Source organism: Dermacentor silvarum, chromosome 3 (assembly GCF_013339745.2).
Source record: "Dermacentor silvarum isolate Dsil-2018 chromosome 3, BIME_Dsil_1.4, whole genome shotgun sequence".
NCBI classification, from domain to species: Eukaryota; Metazoa; Arthropoda; class Arachnida; order Ixodida; family Ixodidae; genus Dermacentor; species Dermacentor silvarum.
Genome location: NC_051156.1, coordinates 89,788,514 through 89,810,128, shown reverse-complemented (window position 1 = coordinate 89,810,128; position 21,615 = coordinate 89,788,514). Strand labels below are relative to the sequence as shown.

At 44.9% G+C, this 21,615-nt stretch overlaps 1 protein-coding gene across 2 annotated transcripts in view; it reads left to right on the top strand.

The window, feature by feature from the left end:
• Positions 1-328: 328 nt before the first annotated feature.
• The window catches only part of LOC119445573 (chymotrypsinogen A), a 37,427-nt gene continuing 16,140 nt past the window's right edge, over positions 329-21,615 (top strand). For both annotated transcript variants that reach the window (XM_037709844.2, XM_037709843.2), the window contains exon 1: positions 329-801. In XM_037709844.2, coding sequence (XP_037565772.1) covers positions 669-801 — 133 coding nt within the window. In that variant the 5' untranslated portion in view covers positions 329-668. The remainder of the gene's footprint in view (positions 802-21,615) is intronic.

Here is a 21,615-nt window from a genome sequence, read left to right as displayed (position 1 = left end):
GCGTTCAAACGAACTGGAATACTGGTCAAGTGAACCAGAGTACAGTTCTCTGGGCGAGCCAGTTCCCCCTCGTGCGTTGTACAACTATACAAAAAAATTCATTTGTCAGAAGTGCTGTACAATGTGGACGCCTTTGAGACAAAACTAAATAGCGACAAAAGGGCGATATCCAGGCAAAAGGCAAAGCAGAGCGGGAGTTTTCTTTTTTTGCTCTCACGTGCCAGACAGCGTGCATGCGGTTCCCCTCTCTCCTCCTCTGGGCCGATAGGAGCCGAACCGTGACCGCGCGGCGCCGGCTTGAAAATACGGGAAGGCGCCAAAGCGCAGGCCATTTAACTTATCTCGCTCGGAGCTCGTTCGTCTGAGAACGAAGACGACCGGGTCGGTATCGCGCGCGACCTTAGTAGGGGAAACGACATAAGGCTCGCGTCCGGTGTGGTCACGCACAGCTCCTAACAGGGCCTCTATACGGCGCCGGATAGCGGATACACCAAGTAATACGTGCCAAACAAGGCTGTCGTTCTTGCGTCCTCGAGGCCGTCAACTTGAATCTTACATCATTCTTTCATAACTGCAAGGCCCTCGGCGTGTGGGTATTACGTCGCTATATAGCACGTGCGCTTCGGTTCATTCGGTGTACCCGCCGTACCTTTACGGCGCTGAAGAATATGGGCGCCTTCAGGCAAATGGTTTTAACGAAAGCATTCCTGCCGGCGTCGATTGTGCTTGTCGTTCTCGGAGCAAGTTCAACTGGGCAAGTCCTGGCTGCTTCTGTGCGGGCTCGGCCGGCGTCGGTGACCGGTGAGTGATGCCGGCAAGAAACACGAAACGCGCTTATGTGCATACGCACGCGTTCGCGCACTGGTCGGTTGCAATAGCTGTAGCTGTCATTTAGAGCACGGGCTTTGCATGGCCGTCATACGTGTCTTGTGAAGTGCACAGCCAGGATAAATTAGTCTCATCAATTTAGCCGCATCAATGCGTGAATAAAAATACGATAATAACAAGTATTAAAAAACACGTTTTGCGGCAGGGCAACTTAGCAACTTTCCTATCCGTACGTGGAGAACTGGTAATTAGTGTGACTTTTGGAGTTAAGGCTCTGAAAGTGATTCATACATCGTGTGTCCAAGTAAAATTTATGGGATCTTTACTACACAAGGAAAAGTATCTGGGGCAATTTTTCCGGATATAGGCTAAGTGATATGGTTAAATTTTTTCAGCCTTACACTAGGACAGTACAGTCACGCATTTTGTGTAAGGTTTTTTTGTTTATTTTTAATGACATTTATTTATTTGTTGTTACAGCACACGTATTAGAACTAAGCAATACTGATCGGATTCATTATCGTATAGCTGCTATAATGAGACTATTATTAAGACTATTACTAAGACTCACTATTAAGATGCCTGCTATACTCAGCGACAGGTGTTGAGTATGGCTGTCACGCCAAGTATCCCGCAGAACTTAGTGAAGTGTGCGCCAAAGATGAATTTACCGTCTCTACGCGAGAGCGAGAAGAAACAAGCAAGCGGAGGAGCTCGATTCTTATTAAAAACCATATAAATTCAAAATTCAATTAAAAAACACAGCTTACTATTTTTTTAATTGAGAAACACTACGAGAGCTGTGTTGCATGTACACAAATTTTCATCAGAGTGGACGGGGGAAATGGCCTGCGTAACTAAATTTGGAGGACATCGCTTATGGTACACTCTAAGCCAAAAGAGACTAACGGGGGTATAGGGGTTAGTCCTTTGAGGGACTAACTGCGTTGCCACAACCATTACTCCCTTTAGGGACCAACGGCAAGGGGATGAACTGTTAGTCCCCTAGCAGTTACTCCCTTGGAGACTAACTTTTGGTCCCTCCAGTTACTCCCTGGAGGATGAAATGTTAGTCTCCCCAGTTGCTCCCCAGAGATTAAATGTTAGTCCCACCAGCTGCTCCCCGAGGACTAAATGTTGGTCCTTGCAGTTACTCTCCGAGGACCAACTGCTCATCCTTCCAGTTACTCCCCAGGGGATGAACTGTTTAGTACTCCGTATTGGTGTTACTCCTTATAGGGTTAATTTTTTGTCTCGAACATGCTTTTCAGAGGCCCAAGACATGATCAGAGCTGCTTGGGCTGGGATTTTTTTTTCTTTATCTCGAACATGTTTTTCAGACACAGAACAAGAGCTGCTTGGGTGCTTGTAACATAAAATATGGAGAAAATATAAACAATAGAACACTTTATTTTTTTTTTACAGTAGCAACGTGTGTGACACGCGCACAAGTGGAGTTGGCCACACACCACTGTTAACACCGACCATGTGGCATATGGTCAAATGTTCTTTGTGCCTTTGGTGCAAAAACAATGTCGAATATCCAGTAAAGGGCAATCTGCATGGCAAGGCCAGAGACAAGGTCATCTTCGTCAATCTTGATCGATTCGAGCTGTACATGGAGGGCTCTTGCTTGCAGCAGGCTAGTTCCCTCGTATTTCACCGTAGGCATATGATGTGACGCATCCGGGTGCTGCAAAAATAAATGATAGCGTTGTAAATGTCAAAGCCAACACATGATTATGAGGCACGCTGTAGATGAGTGGTCCATGCAACAGGTCTATTATCAGCATGCAAGTTACATATAATCTTACGTAAGGGGAAATAAAAGCCTCCATCCTCTCCTTCACAAGGCTTGACAGTCAAGCGCACAATCTGAAGCTGTAGGCTTCAGGTCTGAAACGAAAAGTTTTCACAAATTATGCATGAACACCCTACACCCCGATTGCAAGACCTCATACATGAACACAGGCACTGAAAGACAATTTACATTGCAATTACAGTGGAACCCCGATTATAAGGCTTTGAGGGGACCACACAAAACCGCTCTATAATCGGGGCATCGTATAATAAAAAAAAACTAAGAATATAGGCAGTGACGATGTCTTGCCCAAAAAACAGGTACAGACTGCCTGAATAATCCCACGGCACGAACCTGCACTGCTTGCAAGGAAGGTAGATTAAATTATTCAAAAAATAGTGGTATTTATTCGATTGTAACACAAGTGTACTTTTTTCACAATTTTCGTTGCTTGAACCATGACCCTTGTGTTCATTCGAATAACATCAAAATTGACCATATAAAACAAATCTACTAAATCCCACGATTTCTTGCATTACGTTGGCAACCTGTAGCCTTACGGCTCGATCCAATCCATGGACAGGTCGACCGAAGTGCTAACTTGTTTTTGGTTGGAATCGGCGCTGTTTTCACTGTGCTTGTGACTGGTTACGGTGCTGTAATACCCTATAACCTTTTGTGGTTCGACTCAGTTCATTCGCGGCATTATGGCAACGCAGCACATTCAGTATGATGGTCGCTTCGGGAGACGAGCAATTTTGATGGCCGAGGAGCTGGGAAAGGCCACACAACAAGAATACAAACATTTCTGATGCTGCTAATTTTTGTAATAGCATAACACTTCAATGTTTGAAACAGTAAGGCGGTGCACAAGGAACCCGAGAGCAGATTCAGAAAGCGTTCGTAAGCAAGAATTTGTAAAAGTGGTGATTGGTCAACCAGGGGGATCGGTCCACCCATGAAACAGGATGCAGAAACCAGGGTGCTGGCCAGTCAAGAAGTGCTGTTATGAAGGCTTGCACATAGAGAGCTTTGTGAATTTAAGTCGACTCATTTGTGCTAGCCAAAACAGATGTCAAAGGGTACAAGATGCTGTTAGTAGTACCAACATAAACAGAGCTTCCAAGTTGCCTTCCAGAACCAACAGAACAAACTCCAACAAAAATAGAGAGAATTAATTATGGCAATGAAAACAGCAAAAGCACAAACACAGGACATTCCACATCGTCAGTGCCACAATAGCTATAAGTCAAGATACATTTACTGGCTATTGCGGACAGCTGCACTTTGTTCCAAAAATTAATCATCCGTGTTGTGAACTACTTTGGCTGTATTGGTTTCCACTCGACAAAGAGCAGCAGTGTCTGTGGATTGCTAACAGCAATTGGAAAATCTTCTATCTGATCACTTGGCGTGGAAACAAGCATAGGAGTGCCGGTGTACGGGCAACCCAATGCAACCCTGAGAAATTTAAGTGCCAGCCGTTATAGAATATTTGCATGAGCTACCGGCATAGTTCTCATGCATTTCAAGTCCACTATGTCATGCCTATGTCAGCCTATGTCCACTACGTCACACCTATGTTGGTGCTCTCCCAGGCACATGTTGAGGCACTGGCCAGTCTGCCCCATGTAAATCTGACCAAATATACACATGATCAAAGGAATAGACCACACAACCCCTGATGGATGCAAGACAAGTTTTGTGGTATCTTTAACTAAGCAAGCCTCCCTTGCCTGGATGTCTTTCTCAATTCGCTTGTGGATTGCTATGCACATATATAACCAGAAAGAAATAATGTAGACAGGATATGCACGACAGTCCGTAAGTGAACTGTGAAAGGCGAGCAGGCAAGCAAGCGAGGCTTCCTTGGTTAAAGGTACCACTAAATTTGTCCAGTGTTTGTCCGAGGCAGTGTATTGTACTCCTTTCACATGTGGCCAAATGCACATAGTACAGACTGGCCAATGCCTAAGTATGTACTTAAGATATTAACCATATTTGACTCAAAAGGCCAGTATGCTCATCCGTCTTGGCCGTGCATTCCAGCAATAGGACTTCTGGCCAGATTACACGATCGTCACCTATTTTTCACCTACAGTGGAAAATTGACACATGAAATCGGTGAGGCACACTGCATAAATAAAAAGACGTGTGCGCCAGCCCCATTAGTAATGGTCTGCCTTCTCTCACAGTGTAAATTTTGTCCTGAAAAGTTACATGAACTGACAGGCAAACTCAAAAGGACGCTACAAATTTCACCTAGTGGGCACGGCTGGTTCTCAAAAAATGCACAAATACAGGGATGGGTATCTGTTGGCATACTGTAGTAATAGTTGGCGCAAGTTAGCTTCGACATTGCTGCCATACTTCAGCTGTCGCAAGGCTACACCTTCACATTTCATTTCAAGAAATTTAAGCTCATCATATGTGTATTTGCCAGTGGCAGTTAATCTGAGGACAAGACAGAAATTATTGTAAATAGCAATGCTAAAGTAACAATGGTAAGCAAAGGTAAGCACGCTGCACACTTAGACCTGTGACATATTTGGCACACTACAGTTCGAATTCTAACATGCACAAAAACTGCATATGTGTGTAGCATAAACAGAGAAAAAATACAGAAATAAAAGCTACAGCATAAAGAACAGTTTCAAAACAATAAAACCAAAATAAGGAGAGTAATATACTGTGTGCAAAGCAAAAATAAGTGAACTTGCAGCCAAGTGATTGAAGCGAGAAAAACATGCTAAACATCAGGACATGTTAGGTTTAGTTTTATATAGAACACAATAATGTGTGCATAATGTTATGAACACAAATAAGCAGCAAGTTGAATAACATTGCATAACTATTTAGCCTATTTAGTAAGCTGAGTTGAGTAATATGTCGATAAGCTTATACACAAATCATACCGAGATTGTAGTTTCTGGTACACGTACACTTCATACATACCTGACATGACATCCAGATTACACCCTGTTCTGCTGTAGCCATGGCTGCGGGATCCCTGCATTTCCCTGCCATTATGTTGACACTGCTAAAGGGTCACGGTCTCACCACTGCAAAATGAGTAGTGTGTTAACTTATAGCATTGATTGGCACAATAAAACTGTCATATTGTGAACACATGTAAGGTGCACATAAAAACATGTCTGGACAAGTGCAGGGTGGCAACGGAGCACAAGGTCGAGTCACTGAAGAATGTCATGATAATAGGGACCCCTTCATCAAAGTAAAATTTTGAACACGCACGCAGCAGCACATACAAGAAATGTTTGTTTACATACTAGAGTTTGCTTTCATGACTTAGTTTAAACAACTTTCCCCTGCCATGTTTAGTTACGTCATAGTTATGGCAACACCCCTTGTTTTGAAAAGAAAGCTATACTAGTAGCAAACTGTGACTCCTTACATTCTCGTTTTCTCCTCAAACTGCTCGTAAACCGAAAACCTGGTAAGCATAGATTATTTACAACGTCGAAGAGTTTATAAGCGAAAAAAACGTAATTGCCGTAATAATCGGTGAAGAGACAGATCAGTCGTTATTATGCAACTTCAGCAGAAAAGCGGAAGCGCACGTACAGGTGAACACGATTATTTTCGAACGTAATTTTTCTCATCGGAAGAAAACGCTTATCAGGATATTCAATTTCGCATCAAAGCAATAAATTTGCGTAACTAAATTCTGACAAACAGCGCGCAGCATGCACAAGCACAGGTTTCACTGTTGTCGCAGAAGTTCAATTTCCTACGTTCGCAAGGTACGCTATGCACACGCGAGGAGCACGCACAACACACGTGTAGTACTTAGCAAGCACGACTGCTTACCTTTTCAATGGTACGACGCTCTCGAAGTTGCCGGTGCTGCGTCGACGACATTACTCCCATCATAGATGTCGCTGCGTAGTGGACGAGCTCAGGCACGCTAACAATACGCATCATTTTTTTTCGACGTCCACCCAACTTTCCACGACAACCAGACAAAGGCCACGACATAAAAATCGTTGGTCCACATTTGCCTGGCGCGCCACGCATACCGCGAGTTCGCAGCGAGACACGAGGTATCTTCTGGCACTTTTGTGCATGCTAACTACGTCCCGTTTCATTACAGCAAACACAAAAACACACGATAGAGAAAATATATCGTAAGCAGCGCGGTTGCAGCTCGCACAGACCAACCGCCATCTTGAAGACTGAGGAAAAACAACAGCGCCACCTGCATACTTGTGAGGTTGTTGTGGCCTCCGTGATGCCAACAATATTCACCAGTAAACTCATGTATTGTGCCGTGTTACGCCCAGCTACGTATATATGTTGCGAGGCAAAACAAGCCACCGAACAGTCCACATTTTACGCTATAGTTTATCGTAGAAATAAATTCTATGACGTATTTTCTTTTTTTGGATTGCTTCCGTGGTCTGCAGCCAGCAAAAGCATGGCCTTAGAGATCGGGTTACGTTATCCTTTGAAAGCCGTCGCTGGGGCGTGAGTTGAATGATATTGACTGCCTGCGGCGTCACTTCGTTTTAGATAACTTCCGGCTATCGTTAACATCAGCTGTAGGCTCAGAAATTGTCGAAACGATCTCTGCAGTGTGCCTCAATCGTGGTTTTCGCATAAACCTCAGCATTGCTTTTAAATCAACATTTTTGGCAAGCTATGTAACACTGCGATTTGCCTGCAAATTGTGCTCGATATGATAGACTAATAATCTGTATTATTAGCCTCCCCCCGCACCCCCCCCCCTCCCCTAAAAAAAAAAAAATCAGAGCCCTTCCACTATGTGAAGATCGAAGACCAGCTATGGTCTTCGATGGTTCTCGCTATCTGCTGGTTCTCGTGGTTCTCGCTATCTGCTGTTTGTCGCGACGTTGTACGGGGTGCCGCGTAGCTTCGCATTTTATTGCGATGTTCTCAGGCTATTTTTGTTGCAGGTTGTTCGTTAATGCACGGACTCGACTGCAGCTTCAGCCGCTGACGCTTTGGTGCAACCATTTACTTCATTTGTGTGCATGCGTATCTATTCGCAAAACGTAGTCCCCCTACGCCAACCCGCAAGAAAATCTGGCTCGTGAATGACATGTGAGCGCGTGCAAATGCAGGAGGCAGTATGCATGCATGCGGCGTTCTGTAGGAGAGCAACGGTTGCATGACGAGAGCAAGCGTTGCCGTTCGTCCTTCCGTTGCTCCCTTTCAAACCGGAGACTAAACACTTAGTCCTTGGATTTTCGACATGTCAGCCATCTTGTTCCAGTTGGTCCCTCTGGGGACTAAATGTTAGTCCTGAGGACTAAAAACTGCAGTTACTCTCATTTTCTCCATTTTTGGCTTAGAGTGTAGAAGTTGTGGGTGCTGTTGTGACCAACGGCAGGCTGTGCTTTGTTCACTTCCGTTTCTCTCTTGTCTTATAAAAAACATGAGTGCAACACAGCTCTCGTAGTGTTTCTCAATTAAAAAAATAATAAAAACTGGTGCTCAATGTTAGCCTCAAATTGGCCCAAGAGAAGCCCTGCAGGGGTTATTGACACGCAATCACTCAGCACATCACTCTGCGCTGTAGTTTAGTGACTATTTGGCGTTGCGCTGTTGAGCTCGAGGTCGGGGATTGGATCCATGCCCTGGTGACTGCCATTGTAATAGGAAAAAAAAAGGCTCTTGAGCTTAGATTTAGTAGCACGGGAAAGAAGCCCAGGTGGTCAAAATTAATCCGGTGTCATCCACTAAGGCGTGCCTCAGAATTAGGCTGTGGCTTTGGCACGTAAAAAGCCGAACTATTATTTTCGTAAGGAAGCATTGACGCTGTTGCAACAGCCGCGTTTATTTCGGAGTGTTGTACAAATCAATATCAACATATTGCGAATCCATAAACGGCATACACTGTTATATGTTATGCTTTCAGAAGAAGTTTAGGATCAAGCTCAGACACATATTAAACAGCAGTCATCCCTGAGACCGCATAGCCGTGTCGATGTGCTCACGCGATAAGCAATTTTTCTAGCTGACCTGTTTACGCTAATGTAACGCCTGCGACTTAATGTAAATGCAAAAAAAAAGAAAGAAAACTGGCAAGTTGGCAACGCCTGTGCACATCTGGCTTTGAAACACGGGCGGCCAATTGCGTGCACATAAATCTCGCGGCACTACAGTTGCCCTGTCCAGAGGGAGCGCGTGTCCTCTTATCGCATGACACGGCCCTGTCGGACCGTGATCCCGATTCTTTTTCCGCTCTTCCTAGAAGCGGACTATATTACTCGAGGCGGTGCATTGCTCTAAAAAAGAAAGAAAAAAAAGAGAAAAGGCCAGATAAATGCTTCAAACAGCACGTGCACACGTGGTTCCGTCGACCGGGTAGGGGCAATTAGCCGTAATGGCAATCTTTGTGAACCTTGGAATGCACGTTATTTTGGGCTTAACAACGCTGTCTCTACGCTCTACCAACTTGCTTCTGCCTCCGTACGCTTTGAGGCTCAGAACATGCCATTTAGTGCAGTATTATTGCATGATGCGAGCGCAAGAAAGATCAGGGACAGGCAATCATTTGGGTATTCTGTTGCGATTCTGTTAAACATTGAATTGTTGGAGACAACTGCGATAAACGATATCTCCAGCGCTATACTTATCAACTGCATGAACGTGATGCTCCCTAAATGCAAGAGAGATAAAAAAACTGTTGCACTGTGAAAGAACTCGAACAGCCGAGAGGCGACATTGTCCGTAACATGTTAGCGATCGTTGTGCTAATCTCTGTCCTCCGTCCTACTTTAGTGCTGATGCCGCTCGTCCAACAATTAAGTAGAAATTTATAAAATGCTTGTGTGCTCTTAGTCACTTCAACCCGGTGGAACGCTTTTACGGTAATATTGAAATGGTGCACACCACTAAATGTTTAACGGTAAGTGGCATTATTCAACACCAAGTAATGGTAATACGCCCTTCATATTTATCATTTGCCCTACATGCTGTGTCCTTTATATTTTACTTTTTTTTCTATGTGTCGTTCGATGTTAGCGTTTTATGAATGGCCTACATAGCCCTCTCCTGAAAAAATCCCCATCTGGGATTGACAGTATCGTGAAATGAATAAATAATAATAGATATTGAAAATATGAGGCAATAAATAATGCAAGGCCTGAAGCGAAAATCATTCTCAATAAATATTACGCGAGCCGAAAATACGATGTGTAGTGCCCAGTCTCGCGTTAAGCCATGCATAACGTAACTTGGGGCTTTGCAAGTAAGTTTGCATTGCTTTTAAATATAATAGCATCGATACTATCTCCACATCTACAAGATTGAACAAAACATCGAATCTCGCTCCGTATCTAATCCCTACGTTCAGTAAATATCGCTGCTATGAGCCGTTGTAGAGCCTATCTTGCTCAAAGCATGCATTTCAAGCACCGGAAGAAGCGCACCAACCACAATGAAACTGGCCAACTCGCAACAACCGCAACATTATCCTAACGCGTCTATGTCCTTGCGTATTTTAAAGAGAGGCTTTCTCTGCTTTTTATAACGAATTTCATATCCGTAGTCGTTTACTTGTTGAATATGCTTGTGAATGTTTACAATAACCTTGGGTCACTGACTATGGGTTGACTGCTGTCTTGCCGAGTAGTCAACTTGGGTCATTGGATTTGTGCCCGAAAGACAACTTGCCGCTGGCTGCTATTTGGCCTAGTAGAAAATTCTCGAAGTCTCAAGACCGCTGGCGGGCGTGAGGGCTTTCTGGACAGCAATTCAAACACAGAACATAATTGTGCTGCAGAAATACAAAATTTTCATTGTTACATTTCTTGAAGCGCCAATTTACACTCACGCACTCAATGAAGTAGCACGCGACTGACTCCATCATCTTCAACGGACGTAGGTCACATCAATAACGGCTAAAGGTTGTCGTAATAAAGCTTAACGGACCGCAGATTGCACTGGGTAGTGGTGCTTGATAACTGAATATCCACATCAGTTGCGAGAGTCTCGCGCCACTGCGAGGCTAGTATGAAATAATAACAGAAAAAGACAATAAATTAAGAAGTTATCACTTCATTTTACTTTTTTTCGAGAGCTTCCCCAGCACAACATGCAGATTCTCCAACGAGTGAGCCACAATCGCACATGGTCACATAGCCATTACGTCTGCAAATAAAAGTTTCATTATATTCCTTCATGAGTGCTTGACATTGTGTTACTGAGCACGTGCCTGACATGTTTGACACTCGGCTGCAACGACTACTTTACGAGGACGACAGAATGAAGAGGGGCCCTTGCCCTGAGATCTTCCAGGCTAAGCAAACGCAATTTAAGAAATACTTATCTAGCTTAAGAGGAAGTATGATGATGCCCTACCGCACCATAAAAGTGTGGATACCTAGCCTTATATTCGTAAAAAAAATACTCATGTAAGAACTGTTCCTAAGAGAATACTCCAGTCAATTGTGTTGATGGAAATAATAGTAGCAAAGGTTGTCGGCCATTCAGAAACAACATTTACGAACAATAACGTTTGTGAATTGGGCCCCAAAAGATTGACGGCAAACTGGCCGTCATTGCTGATATTATCAAGCTAAATGGTCACAGGGCTTCTGCTTGAAATAATCTCAGCTAGAGAGCTCGACCTCCTGGGTTTGAAACCAGGCGCGGTATGTTCCAGCTAAGGTGAAGGTTGCATTCGCAAGCATTATAGTAGGGTCCCAGTGGTTATGTTGGCTGAAACGCTCCTACATGTTGAACGAGTATTGGATCTCAAGAGTATTTTGGCCGGACAATGTGCCAAGATCGTGGGTACGAGAAAGTGCGACGCACATTGTTATTGGAGCCTAAGTCTTAGGCGGAAACGAGGTGTCGTCAGACGGAACTATTGCCGATAGCTGGACGGTGCGGCAGCTGCGGACTTGCGTGGCGCTGACTGGGAACACGCCCCTCCACCAAAGTGTTACCGAATGACGCATTATTTATACTGAATAATCTTTACAAAATATATTTAAAAAATCAAAGAACAGCGCTGAGCAATAAAGCTGGCAGATTGAGCAAGGGACAAGTTCGTCGTCTTTGTCGAACGACCGCGCTCATATTTTAGGTGGCTGACGCATGTACCAATACTGCTGTCACCTGTGTTGGGTGACTCCTGTTCTTACGAGCATTTTTTATGGTACGAGTATTTTTTTGTGAATACAGTCCCTGGTGACCACCCACTACACCGCAGAATAGCGCACTGCAAAGTTCTGTACATTTCATGTACGAATATAAACTTCTGTCATAATGCACTGGGCAACCTAGTTTGTTAACCCGGAGAGCCTGCGATGCGGTCAAAGAGGATATGTTTATGGTATATGATATATGATATTATGATATATGGACACTGAAATGTTTTGAAACCAAAGCGTCAGCTGTTTACAGTATTTCCTGGTTTCTGCGTAAACATTAATCACTCCACTGCATGTTATCTTTCCATGCGCGGAGCGCCTGAGTCCGTTCCTATATGGAGAATTCATTGTAGATGATGATTGGTTAGTTCGGTTTGATGGCGCAATGGTCCAGAACATCGTGGATGTCACGCAAAAAAAGAAGACATGTATGAATAAGGTTATCGTTCATGGCGTCGCAATGCACAACAAATGCACTTGCACTTCCCTTCATAATCGCGATTAGAGACTGGGTGCAATAGTTTGTGGCTTATCCATGTTACACTTCGTGGCTCTGCAGCTTGAGATATATGTGATTCTAGTTAACACAAGGCTCTAGTTCTCGTTTAGTTAGCATAAGAATAGTGACCTCAAATAACTGGACACAATGCGTGACTGGCGTTACAGCTTACGGAAGGAAGTGAGGTATGCAATGTGCTTCGGTATAACCACGTTAGGAACAGCCCAATTTGTTCAGCATGCATACAACATTTGTAAATAAACGTCGCTACCAAACTCAACGCTAGCGCGTACACTTCTAAAAAAGAACGAAAATTGAAATGCAGAACCCGATGACGCCTAGAACTATTCGTTCTAATAGGGCTGAACAAACCGTGTCTCATCCAATGAATGACGAAAAACAGAAGCACGTTCACGGAACTACAGCGTGCAGGCCCCACTACATTTATGATAGGAACTATTTTTGTGCTTCGAAACTATGCTAGTGTGTCGTGGATGACCAAGCAACACCGTCACCGTCACGATACATCTACATTTCCGCAGACTTCTTAGTGCATTACAAAACGTATAAGTAGGGAAGCACGTGATGATGAGTGGTTGTCTTACATAAACTAGTAAATATCAAGAATTCTTACATGTGAGCGGGATCAATGATTTTGCGTACCCCCCCCCCCCCCAAAAAAAAAAAAGCGGGCAAGTTTGCACTCCGTCTTGCCAAGATTAGGCACAGCGAAAGTCTCAGTCCGTAAGTCTTACTGGCTGCTACTGCTAGGTATTAACTTGGTTGCTGCTAGGTCTTAACTTGGTTTAACTTACCTACGCATGTAGGGAAGGTATTCTCGAGCGATCATTATCGGAGGTACCTTCCCTTTCACGACATTTCGCGTGACTAACGCTGCACGCGTGGGCACCTACGAGCGACAGTCCTGGTATGCAACAAACGCAGCAGGCAGGAGCCGTGTCTGTCGGACGAAGCGAGCGCGCACCTGCGCTGGTGGTTACTAGGCAACGCGAGGTGACGTCATCGCTACTGCTTCGGCGCATGCACGGCTAGGCAACGCGGGCGGCTTCGGCAGCAGCTCTGCGCGTTGCCTCGTTGGTGCAGCTACAATTTCTTTCTCTCTCTATCTCGCTCTCATTATCTTTCCCCTCCCGAGCATTGCGCGTGCCGCCCGCATGCTCTCCTTCCCTCTCCTTAACGTCCCATGTCAAGGCAACATGTGCACGGCACGGAGAGGAGGCGAGGCACACGCCGCTCCACGAAGTGGTTGCTGGGCAACGCAGTGACGTCATAGCTTGGCGAGATTTTGCGACAGCAGGCGCCACTTTTTATGGTTAGCTAGAACAGCTTCGCTGTTAAAATTTGACTGAATAGTGATGTAGATGTTTTTGAAAGCCACTGCCGTCTTACTACGCAGTGTTCTTTCGCTCCGGAGATTTTGCTCCCACAGTCTGCCTGCAGGTACCATAAAAGATAAAATCAGGCTACACATGACCGTCTTTGCAACCTGCAGAGATGTAGTATGCTTCCATTTAGCGGTGCAATCGTCCGATGACGCGAGGCACTGTGGGAGTGAAGTCTGGCTCAGCATCCGGTCATGCTTTTATCACGGGAACTTACCGCAAGATTTGATAACCAAGTGCCTGCACAAGGCTTTGTTTCGCTTAGTATACAACAAATTTGCATAAATGCTTGCTGATCGACTCCTGATGCAGTAAAATGCTTCGCTATAAGAAACAATATTCCAGCTTACTCCGCAATTTATTGTTGTCTCGCCATGATATCGAGATTGCTTGGCGGCTCTCCACGTTATTGTTTTGATAATAAATATACAGCCCTGGAGCCATACGCAGCACATTATTAGGTACGTTGCTGCTCCCAAGCATTAGTTGTGTCGTAAACTGTCTCAACGAGCACAAACGGTGAAGTAGAAGAAAGTTCTGGTTTTCGGACTGGAGCGCTTCTGGAGTGGCAATATCTTGATGTTAGTTACCGTTAAGCCTATATTTGCAAAAGTTGCTGCCATTAAGGTGCAAATTCTGATTTTAACTGTTCATAAAGGACGCGCACACGCTGTGGTTGCTCAGTGTCTATGGTGTTGGGCTGCTGAGCACGAGGTCGCGGGATCGACTCCCGGCCACGGCGGCCACATTTCGATGGGGGCGAAATGCGAAAACACCCGTGTACTTAGGTTTAGGTGCACGCTAAAGAACTCCAGGTGGTCCAAAGTTCCGGAGTCCCCCCTACGGCGTGCCTCATATTCAGATCGTGGTTTTGGGACGTAGAACCCCATAATTTATTTTTTTAAGGACGCGCAATTTGGATTTGGGCCTTACAGATATAGTAACTGATGACGACAGTAAATTTTTTTTAACACCAAAAGGCTAAATTTTCTGCTCCGTGACGCCACAACACATAAATCGTTTGAATACCATGACGTAAAGCTTGCGGAATAATTCAAGTTTTATATTTGGCCAGACCAAAAATGGCTTTCAAGTAGAGCGGGATTTAGGCCACAGCCGTTTTTTGAAAATTGTGTATAACTTGTAGGAAACATGCGTACCATGCCATGTAATATGCTGGCTTTGTCCGGGCTGGAAACGCTAAATCGCATGCACTATACTAGATTGTGACATCCGTTTTGGCGTCCAGTTACCAAAGAAACTTTTTTTGGCTTAAAATTGTTTGCATAAAATTTCCACAATATCTATGAGATATTTAGCGAATTAATAAGGACTCCACAAATGTCATCAGATTTGTCCCAGCATATTCTTTGACAGAATTTAGAACAACTTATAGCGCGCTAAATACCAGGATTTCTTCGTTTCTGAAGGATTAGAGCATAGGATTCTTTTCTTAGAGCATAGGATTTTGTTCTTTTCTTAGCCGTATACTTTGGTGCCGCTCAAATATTACGTGGCCTTCGTACTTGTACAGCGCATTATATGCATCCCGTCATAACATCCTTTCGCGAACGTCATCCTGTGCGTTTCCCGTCAAATAAATGGTACGCTTGTGCATTATCGCAATTCTATTGCAGCCCTATCAGAGGCAAAGGTAGTGAGACCAGCTGTTCTAGAGTTAGTGTAGTTGTGAAGCAGTGAGAGGTCATTGAACGTTGCAAACTTTACGAATTCAATTACCGCCACAGAGGGCCTACATTCGACGGATTCAGTTTCAGACGCGAAATGTATGTAAGTTCGCCCAGAATAGGGCGTCGCTCGCTCAAGCCGTACGTAACGAAAGCTTGCAATACTAATATCGCTTATATTTTTGCAACTGTACAACCAATGTGCCTTACTTTGGTATTACTGTGTAAAGGAAAGAAGCCATTACTCGATCATGGAAGTGTCGCGTGCACAGGCTGCGCCATTGTGGCACCATGTAAGGCGCAGTTGGAGCTAAATTTAGCTCCTCGCACAGCGTTCAGAGAGGCATAGCTCGGGTGTATATTTGTCAACCCGAGCAGGAGCGCTAGCCTTTGAGAGCTCCGTCAGCCATAGTAGTCAGAATCCATCAAACTCAAATCTGTGCTCGTCAGGAGTTTTAAGGTTTACAAGCGTGCGGTTTGTTGCAGAAATTTGACGGTTCCTCGCCAGCGGCGCCCCCGCGTTCCTCGCCTATAGAATCAAGTAATGGCATAAGAGGCTCGGGCAGCAAGGTAGAGGGTTGACATATCGCGCTCACTACCATCAATGGTGCTGGCGTCTTGTCAAGACGCCACTGAGCACTATGTGCAAGGAGACTGAGATTGTGGAAGTGAACCCCAGTGACAGAACGTATGATATCTGCTTTCCGTTCACTTTATGATGCTTGTGTGTGCCATTTTGTTGGAGCGTCGTGTGGTTGTGTTCTCTTCATCCGTCGAAGTATGTTGCATGCTAAGGGGACGTTTGCTTATTGTAGATTTTTCAGTTCAGTATTTACGTTGTCGGGCAATCTGTATATACGCACTAATTATTGAGGCTCACCGAAATTAATTTTTCGAGCAACCTAATTCTTGTCTAAACTATGATAAAATTCTAATAACGGTACGTGATTTTAAACGCGTATGTTGTTCTTGGGATCGAGCTAATTGCCTCCTGATAGGCAACAGAAGTACTAAAGCGCTGAGTACGCTGGTATATGGGAATAGTCTTGCGGATGTTGGCACCCTTTTTAGGGTTGAGTCACACCCGCAATACACCAATTTTCAGCTCCATAGTCACGCCAGATTAAGCAGCATATACGTGTCGACAGAACTTTTAGCGCTTTTTAATATATATGATTTGACACTGCATGGTACAGTTCAGTGAACACTGTCTGGTGACAGATACTTTCGTTTAAAGCAGTGGAGCAACCGTTTTAATTGTAAGCGTCTGAAGTTTAAAAGAATGATTTTAGAAGATTACTCATTTGTTTGTGATGTCATTTGTTTGTGAGGATACACCAAGTAATTTGCTGTCCCCGTGAAAACTGCTTAGGCAGCGAGTTGCGATCAAAGCGATAGAAAGCGGATTCGGCACGAACGAAATCAGGTGGAAAAAAAACTATTGGCGAGCAGCTAGAGTATATGGTTTTGGTGTAAAACATCAATTCCGGTGTTTTCTGAAAGAATCTCAAAGAAATAAAATGTAGGTTTTAAAACCTCGATGCCGTCAATTATCGGGCGCATATAGTAGGGGCGTGAATACGGAAACTTCTGGTAGGGAAAGTGCCAACAAAGCGGCCGTTATCACATGAAAAAAGTATGCCTGCCGGAACAAAATTCGGTAGTTAAAAGATGAAGGTGAAGTTACGTGTGATGAGGATGTTATACGGTAGGTTATCACTGATCACCACAAAAACTTGCTGGGTAGTACATGAAGACGTTTACAAAAGCAGTGTTCTTGGGCATAATGCCACGGCTGGATGACGAAGTCAAGACACGTCTCGACCTGCCTATTTCTTGCTAGAAGTAGAAACTGCAGTGATGATTTGTTGCCATAAAAAGCGCGTGGCCCCGACGGAAGATTCGCAGAATTTTATAAATCCTTTAAGCATGAAATCGCCCAGGTTCTACTCAGAGTATTTATTGAATCCTATGAACAAAAACACGCGCCTGTCTTGTTTTATCACGTCTCAGACTGTTCGTATCTCTAAATCAGACGACCCTGAGAAGCGGAGGTTTGTGGGGTCTTATCGCCCAATAAGCCTTGCAAATAGCGATTACAAGATATTTATGAAAGTGTGGTCAAGAAAGATGCGAAGTAGTACTAATCATAAGTCCCCATTATACCTGCGGCAATAAAAGCCGGAGTATCACAACAAACCTTCATGCTGCGCGTAGCGTCTTGGAATGATGTGATGCCTTGGGAACCCGTGTGGCTATGATGCGAATAGATCTGGAAAGTGCTTTCATTGTTGTAACGCACGGCTTCCTCTTTGACTTACTAGACTATTTGAACATGGGGAGCACAATTTCGCAGGGAGTAAAAATGGCATACACTGACTGCATAACTAGAATAATTGTCAATGGACAGCTCACAGAAAGTGTGTGAGCGCACGCGTCGGTTAGATAGGGATGTCTGATTTCACCACTGTTATTTACTGCCTACCTTGAGCCACTCTATTTAGTCATTGCCAATAACGAAAACAGCATCAGCATCATCATCATCATCATCATCATCATCAGCCTATATTTATGTCAGCCTCAGGACGAAGGCCTCTCCCTGCGATCTCATACTAGAGCACTGTACGGGCCGCTTTTTTCAGCCCGGGCCCGGCCCGGGCCCGTTTTTACGTTGGGTTGCCTGCCCGAGCCCGATCAAAACTTTTATGGCGAGACCCGGGCCCGGCCCGGGCCAGGAAATAATCTACGTTACCCGCCCGGCCCGGCCCGCCACCTCTTTACCTTAGGCCCGAGCCCGGCCCGAGCCCGACTCGAAACCGGCCCGAACCCGGCGCGAGACCGAAAAATAATGTTGTTCAGAGTTGAGACGCCCGAGAATAACTCGCTGCACGTTACATGCACACCACCAGAAAGCCCGAGCCCGGCCCGGGCCCGCGTCAAAAAACCCGAGCCCGGCCCGCGGGACCGGGTCAAAAAGCACACGCCGTGCCCGAGCCCGGCCCGATCCCGTGAAAAAACTGTTCTGCCCGGCCCGGCCCGGGCCAGGCCCGGGCTTTCGGGTAATCCCGAGCCCGTGCAGTGCTCTGTCTCATATCACGTTTTAAATTACAGTGTGCACATCTCATGATCGTAGCTTATGTTGGACATATAGCTGTTTTTTTTTTTTGCGCGGCGAATATGGATAGAATTCGCGTAGTTACTGATACTGCCGAGACGTTCTCTGAACACACAGGTTCCCGCATGAAATGGGAGAAGAGCTCTGGTTTTTGGCGTGGCAACTGTGTGACGAAGCCTGAGCCCTTTTCTCGTATGCGTTGGTCAGCTCTGGCAAAGTAGTACCTCCACGTTTATTTAGACAAGCATGACGACACTAATGATTTATGAACAAATCAAATATCACGCGTAAAAGAAAAGGCAGACGCATGGCAAGGGAGATAATTGTCAATGTTTGCGAGCTTTACGGTATGCAACGGTTTTTATTTGTCCAAGATCTGGTATGTATTTAATGTACAGCACGCATCGCGCACTAGTATTCAAAGAATTGAGTGTTTACTCTTTTTATTGGCGCTTAAACAAGGAAGAAAACTAGCCGCACAAGCCTGTTTCTTCTCGTTAAAAATTTAACTTTGGACTGGTGCCGTTTATTTATCCTTTCAAGCTTATTTTTCCCCCGAGTAGAAACATTTGGGTTGTTACTTACAGTAATTCAAATGCGCTTGCGTAGATTACTCCCTCGTCCATTATTATCTTCTTGCGAAGTGATGTGTGGTGCTACAACTGGATATATGCGAGAGGCGTCGCTTTCGAGTCGTATTTTACAAATGAGATTTTCCTCCGAGTATGTGTCCAATGTGTAAAAACATGACTTTACATAGATACTCTTGATGTTATGCTGCCTGCACCACTGCACCATCTAGCACATTGCGGAGGCCCAGGGGAAAACGCACTGAAGTGTTAAAAATATTCCCGCTGCCCCTCCTTTCAAGGGTTTCTCTAAGCTGCGCTCATGCACATACCTGTTAAAACGTGACTGCAGCAAAAAATACATGTTTATTGCCTGTAAGACTGATTGTCACTATGCAATAAACTGGAAAGCATTTAACAGGTATTTCTAAATTTCTGGTCAGCAGTTTTTGATTGGGATGTGCTTGAGAAAACTATATAAAAAAGAATTGTCACCGGAGAAGCAGTGTAAGGAATTTTTGCCGGTTCATAGCACAGACGGTTTTCCTTACTTAATAACGCTCCTTAATAATGCTTCCTTAATAGTGCTCCTGAGCCTACATCGTTTGTGGAACACCCACATGCAAGTTCATCATGCAGATATTAGAGTCCACTCTGTACGACACAATTTCAATGAAAATGCAGTGCGTGTTGGAGTTGTGTGCGGGAATCGACCCAATCCGCCAGAGTCGATCACACTGTGTGATGATTTGGCAGTGCTCAGGAAGTTTTAATACGCGTCAGCAGACAATAACCTACCTACCTACCTACATGATAGTGCCAAGAATGAGGCAAATAATGCTTCGCATTAAAAAGTGTCTAATATCTCTCTCTCTCTCTCTCTATATATATATATATATATATATATATATATATATATCGTAACGGGAGTCCGGCGCCTTGAAAGGGTTCCAAGCAGTCCACGACAGACCCTAATCTCTGCTGTCCCAGGACCAACGATTCTCCTGACAGACTGCTGCTCTAGCCTTCTGTTTGCCATTCTCTTCCACTTCTTTCACTTTCGCCGTTCTTCGTTACCGTTACACTCTCCACCCACTCTCCCCTCGAGTTCGCACAGTAATACGACAGTTGAGCACCGGTTTCACGAGACACGTAAGGCTTCATATGGCTGGCATAAGCAGCAAAAGTGCGTTTGCGACGGTTGTCATCAAGTTCTGGAATCGTGGCTAAACGAAATGTCACAGGACCCATAGCTTCCCCAACACGGAAAGGGCCAGAAAACCGGTGTAATAATTTTTAGCAGCGCCGAGGTAAATGCAGTGCCCGTCGAACCACGACGAAATCACCCGGTTGGAAAGAGCAAGCGGGACTTTGCTTAGAAGAAGTGTTGAACTGAGCTTGGTGGTGCACTATTACTAGCCGAGCTCGTAGGCAAGCCTGGCGCAGGGTCTCGTTGGAGTCCACTCTTGCGGGGCGATGTTGCGAAGACGTGTCGAAGCCAAGAAGGTGTTCATGTGGTAACCTTGGCGCCCTCCCGTAGACCAGCTGAAACGGGGTGGCGCGAGTGACTTCCTGCTGGCACGTGTTCAGAGCAGAAACCGCAGCAGCGACGTAATCAGCCCAGTCGTCGTGTGTGGACAGACGCAGGAAGAAATGATGTATTTTATGGTGCGGTTGGTGCGTTCGACCAGTCCATTTGTTTGTGGATGTTGACGGGACGCTGCAGCGTGTCGTATTCCATGGTTAGACAAAGTGTTGAAGGCACGCGGCATAAATGATGTGCCACAGGCGGCAATCAGCAACTTCGCGTGCCATGGCGTAATATGAGGCAGTTGTTAACGAAGGTCACGAGATGAGCGGCTGCAGAAGCAGCGACGGCTCGAACTTCTACCCACTTAATCAGGTTATCTGCCGCCAGAATGAGCAATTTGTTTCCATGCTTGCTGCGATATCGAAAGGTTCGTTAGGAGAGGCGATTGATTGTAAGGGCATAGGTTGTCGGTTTGTGACGACCTTACGAGGCTGAGAAATGGTTCAGGGTGACACGGCTTTGGCAGCCGAAAGAAGCAGCACAGCTGTGAGCAGCTCCGCCAGGCATCTAAACTGGCTTGCAATATGTCTATACACAATCGGCTATGTCATATGGGGGGTTCGTCTTTGTATCGAGATTCACGCCCTTGAATAAGAAATTAGCATATTAAGTGGCAAATACATTGCGGAACAATTAAAGCGGCTTTGGGAGTATTCCGAAAAATAGAATTGTCATTGAATACGATGGTTTTAGTTACGTAATATATATCTCTGCCGTAATCACAAAATTAACAAAGTTTAAAATATTTTTGCAATTAGGTGTTTATTGACCCCGCTTATCCACAAAAGCTTCAATAGTATTCTTGAGTAAAGTAACAGTTGAAACGAACACTGTGGGCTCGTTGTTCTGGGTGTGGATTTCGCGGTAAGAGTCACAACCATACAATGAAACAAGCAATGCAGAAGGAAAGAATTGACACAGAAAATGGCCAAACTGCAGATTGAAGGCAATAGATGAACGCCGCACATCTGCTAT